The 5,263-nt window shown below is 45.3% G+C and overlaps 1 protein-coding gene across 1 annotated transcript; it reads right to left on the bottom strand.

Moving 5' to 3' along the window:
- Positions 1–3,294: 3,294 nt before the first annotated feature.
- Positions 3,295–5,008, bottom strand: tcf21 (transcription factor 21; the record flags this gene model as incomplete). The annotated part of the gene is made up of 2 exons (XM_083790240.1): positions 3,295–3,384; positions 4,553–5,008. 2 exons carry the CDS (start codon positions 5,006–5,008, stop codon positions 3,295–3,297), a joined length of 546 nt encoding a protein of 181 aa, XP_083646366.1.
- Positions 5,009–5,263: the final 255 nt, after the last annotated feature.

Below are 5,263 nucleotides of genomic sequence, written 5' to 3' on the forward strand. Positions count from 1 at the left end.
GGCTACCTTCACATTCAGTAGATCCTGTGATCTTCTGTGGCCAGATGTAATTTCCTGGCGTTTATTAGGACTATAGTAAACCATAAAAAAAGAAATCACCATAAAACTGTGTAAAAACATACATATTTAGCCCCATGCTCGAATGCCCCCTGTCAAAAACTGCTAAAATCCCTAAAACGAAAGAAAGCAGGAAATGAAAAAAGATTAACGCTCATCTTTTACTTTATCTAATAACAAACTAAAACATGAACCTTGGTTGAAAAAAACTAAAGTTGTCCTTTAAGTACAAAATGTGAGTAGGCTGTATACCTTTTGCCACCACTGGCTGGGTGTGACACTTGTGATGTGCATGGTTGATGCTGTGATCAAATTGAGAGCAATATGCATTCATATTAAACCAGGCCCTAAAATAAAATAATACAATACAAAAGGGATATAGGATACGTCTTGTGTGTGATTGTGCACGTACTAAATATTATTGAAATAGGGTACTCTAAATAAAAAAATTAATGTACTTAAAGGTATATTCAGTGATTTCACTCAAAAAACCGTAGGTTTCGTTTTTGGCTGTGGGACCCAGCCTTTCGTCCAATCAGGATAGAGAGTCAAAAACGAAACCTAAGGTTTTTTGACCCCCAGGGGTTAACTGGGGACAGGGAGGAACTCCTTATATGGCCAGCACACTCTATAGTAGGGAGGATTATCACAACAAAACAAAAAAATAAGTGATATTTGAATTAAGTGAAATCACTGAATATACCTTTAAATAAGTGAATAGCCTATAACATCTAAATAAACTATAGGCCACTAAGGCCAGGGTGTGTATATAGGCTATAGGCTTCTATAGGCACCTGTTTGATGCAAATTGCAGGTCCCAAAATGACCTGTTCAGATTCAGAACTTAGTATCCATTGCATCGTGCAGGGTAACAGGACAACTCACCCCCTTTTTGGTTTGGTTCACCCCAAGCACCGGGGTGAGTTGTCCTGTATTCGCATCGTGCAATGGTCCTTCAGATTATAGGAAAGCCTGGCATGCCCAGTGGAACTGTACGGATAAATTACAGGCCTATTTGTAGGAAAGTAGGCTACTTTATAGGCCTATAGGCTAAATAAAATAGACTAAAACAGGGATCTTATTAAATCTAACAGTGTGTGTGGGTGTGTGTGTGAGAGAGAGAGAGAGAGAGTTGAGAGAGAGAACTTGAGTCATACACGCCTCCTCTCTCGCCAGCGGACACTGCATAAATAACTGTCGGCAGAATGTAAACACAGCGGTCATAACCCGCGCGAATTAAACAACGTGTCTGGGGCGGGATTAAGCACAGTGTGCACATTTACCACTTTCAAAATGTCTGACCTCAAACAACAAACCTCTTGCATTAATTATGTAACATACCTTCGCAATTACGATACATCAATTTATTAAATGGGCAAAGAAACTAAAGGAAACTATATAAAGTTCATTATGAGACAACCCCTCTGTTATTTTGGCCTTATAATGACAAACAGCCTCCACCATCGAGGGACTTTTTCAAAAGCACCTAAATCATCCCCCTGATTGCAGCAATTTGTTTATCTGGTGGTAACGGCGTCCACTGTTGACTTTAAGAGATTAAGAAAACAAATAGCGCAACACTTATCTGTGCACTGACACTCTTTGTAGCCGCACGGGTCTTTGCCGTGAGACATTTTGAAGGGATTGTGTGATAAGAGAGGTTAACCAGGTCAAAGAACTGGCCCACACTCACTGCAGGAAAGAAAAAGAACGAGTCAAATGAAAAGGCATTCTTTAGTCCTGCACGCAGAGTAAAAAGCCAATATATTTTTTATATACATGTAATCTACTTGAACCTTTGACAGGACACTTGAATATTTCATGTGCACTTAAGTTTCCAATGTCATCATCATGTAGCCTCAAAACAGGCCCATTCGTGTGGAGGAGGAGGAGGAGAAAAACACATAGGTCTAATAGCACTTCTGAAGGGTATAAAACAAACTAAAAGCACACACGTTATCTTTGAACCAGCAAAGACAGTCAAGTGGCACAGAGAAAGACATTTAAATAAAAACATATAATCTTTACAGGAACGCACGAAAGAGTGCACGCGCTCGCTCGGTTATTCCCACTCGAGAAGTCTGTTGGAGGACGAGATGACGAGAACGTGTTGGCATTTCTGTCCATCGATCGTCATCTGAAACTATATATAAACACAACCTAAAGTCTGTGGAAAAGGGTTGTCCTTCTGCAACAGGTGGGTTAGGAACCTGGGTTAGGAGGCGGTTTTGGTCCACATAGCCTCGTACTGTTCAGCATCTGGGCTAGGAGGCAGTTGTTCCACATAGCCTCGTACTGTTCAGAGGTGTCCGTTCCCTGGGCTAGGAGGCAGTTGTTCCACATAGCCTCGTACTGTTCAGAGGTGTCCGTTCCCTGGGCTAGGAGGAGGTTGTTCCACATAGCCTCGTACTGTTCAGAGGTGTCCGTTCCCTGGGCTAGGAGGAGGTTGTTCCACATATCCTCGTACTGTTCAGAGGTGTCCGTTGCCTGGGCTAGGAGGAGGTTGTTCCACATAGCCTCGTACTGTTCAGAGGTGTCCGTTCCCTGGGCTAGGAGGAGGTTGTTCCACATATCCTCGTACTGTTCAGAGGTGTCCGTTGCCTGGGCTAGGAGGAGGTTGTTCCACATAGCCTCGTACTGTTCAGAGGTGTCCGTTCCCTGGGCTAGGAGGTTGGTTGTTCCACATAGCCTCGTACTGTTCAGAGGTGTCCGTTGCCTGGGCTAGGAGGAGGTTGTTCCACATAGCCTCGTACTGTTCAGAGGTGTCCGTTGCCTGGGTTAGGAGGAGGTTGTTCCACATAGCCTCGTACTGTTCAGAGGTGTCCGTTGCCTGGGCTAGGAGGAGGTTGTTCCACATAGCCTCGTACTGTTCAGAGGTGTCCGTTCCGTGGGCTAGGAGGTTGGTTGTTCCACATAGCCTCGTACTGTTCAGAGGTGTCCGTTCCCTGGGCTAGGAGGCGGTTGTTCCACATAGCCTCGTACTGTTCAGAGGTGTCCGTTCCCTGGGCTAGGAGGAGGTTGTTCCACATAGCCTCGTACTGTTCAGAGGTGTCCGTTCCCTGGGTTAGGAGGAGGTTGTTCCACATAGCCTCGTACTGTTCAGAGGTGTCCGTTCCCTGGGCTAGGAGGAGGTTGTTCCACATAGCCTCGTACTGTTCAGAGGTGTCCGTTGCCTGGGTTAGGAGGAGGCGGTTAATTGTTCCACATAGCCTCGTTACCTCGTACTGTTCTTCTGGGCTAGGAGGCGGTTGTTCCACATAGCCTCGTACTGTTCAGCATCTCCTTCAAATCGGTCTCGGGCTTCCCAGCAACCATGAAAGGCCACGTCTAAAGAAAAAACATATAAAGGAGAAGTTATGAAAATAATCAGCTCTGATTGATATTAAAGAGTTTTGCTTTACTTACAAACAATTCAATAACACGAAATCTCATTTTTAGCAGGGGACCGGGCCATGCAATGCAATGGCCTGAATACATATACAATTTACAATTTAGGCATTTAGCAGACACTCTGAATCCAGAGTGACTTACATTAAGCAAGAACAAAAAACATGGCAATACATTACATACATAAAAAGTCATTATCATGACACATGAACATAACAAATATATAACACATTTAAACCATATTTCTATAGAGCTATAGAGCTGTTCCAGCTCATATCTTATATAAAGCTTACCGGTAATTAAATTCTATTTGAAAACAAATCACTATAGTGAACTGGAATGTTGCATATTTTTGAGCAGGCTTATGGGCCGGCCAACATATAGGCCGATGTATAGCCTAAAAGGTTATATACGCGTTCACGTCATAAGTTCTTCAGAACTGAGGAAATTATTTGTTTTCCCCACCTCTCCCATGAAGCACCTATGTGCTCTGAGCCCAATTCCATCTACCGGTATATAGATTTCAGATTTGTATTGAAGGGATAGAGAAGCATTATTCACTCCTCCATGCAGGACTCTGACTGCAGCCCATGGTTGGTGATATAAATACAGTGGTTTTCAACCACTGGTCCGGGGACCACCAGTGGTCCTTGAGGGGGTTCCAAGTGGTCCCCCAGCTAAATGATGGATAGTTGGTAACCTTATTAGATCTTTAACTCTTGACTTGAGACCGTAAAAAATGAAACCAAATGGATGGGTCCATTTGGTTTCATTTGTATACGCTGTCAAGAGTTATAAATTATTGTTAAACATCTGCATTATAGTTAATTTACAATAAAGTCCCCCACAATTACAGAATGTAGAAGAATTGTTATTGTAATCATCGTTTGGCTGTTATCTCTCCTAATGGTACCATGTCAATACAGCATGGAATGTGGACACAATCTTATCCAACGACAACACAAATATTCTATGTTTTGTGTCGGAGAGTCTAAATGTCATCAAATGGTTGTTCCGTGGCTCAAATGCCGAGTAAATAATGTGGCCTTGAAATGAAAAAGTGTTGAAATAAAACCATGCAGGGGTCACTGATAAATAATAATCTTACCAGGTTGACGGGGTGTATAAATCCATTCTCGTACTTGTCGTTGGCCAGTATCTGCCTGAGGTGCGCTATGTAGCTGGAGGCCAGCCGCAGGGTGTCCAGCTTGGACAGCTTGGTGTCCGCGGGGACCCAGGGCAGCGTGGTCTTCAGCCGGGTGAAGGCTTTGGACAGGACGCGCATCCTCGCCCTCTCCCGCGCGTTGGCCGCGTTCCTCTGCACCTGCTTGCCTCCTCCTCCTCCTCCTCCTCCTTCGCCGTTCAGGTCCGACGCTTTGCGGGACGCGGCGCTCCTCTTCTTCTTCTTCTTCTTGGTCTTCCCACCGGCCGCCGCGTGGCCCCTCCGCTCCGGAGCGGAGCCTCCTCCGTCTCCTCCATCCTCGCTCTCCTCCTGGTCGGTGCTCGAGAAGATCCCGTCCAACAACAGCTCGTCGTCGACGTCACTGAGGGATCCGGTGGACATGTCTGGACTCACTGGACGCCTCGGTCACGGTGGACCGGCTTCAAAACATGGGAGCAACTAATGTGTGAGTTATAGGCAAACACACACACACACACACACTCACACAGAGACGCGCACACACACACAGAGAGACACGGCAGCTATCTGGAAGCACGCGTTGCAAGGAACTGACTTTTTATGTTCATGACCGCCGGGGTCCGCTCCGGGGGCGTTACCACAAGCTGGGAGGAGGACTGCAGGGATTTAAAAAAAAAA

Source organism: Protomyctophum parallelum (assembly GCF_964188405.1).
Source record: "Protomyctophum parallelum genome assembly, chromosome: 19".
NCBI lineage: Eukaryota > Metazoa > Chordata > Actinopteri > Myctophiformes > Myctophidae > Protomyctophum > Protomyctophum parallelum.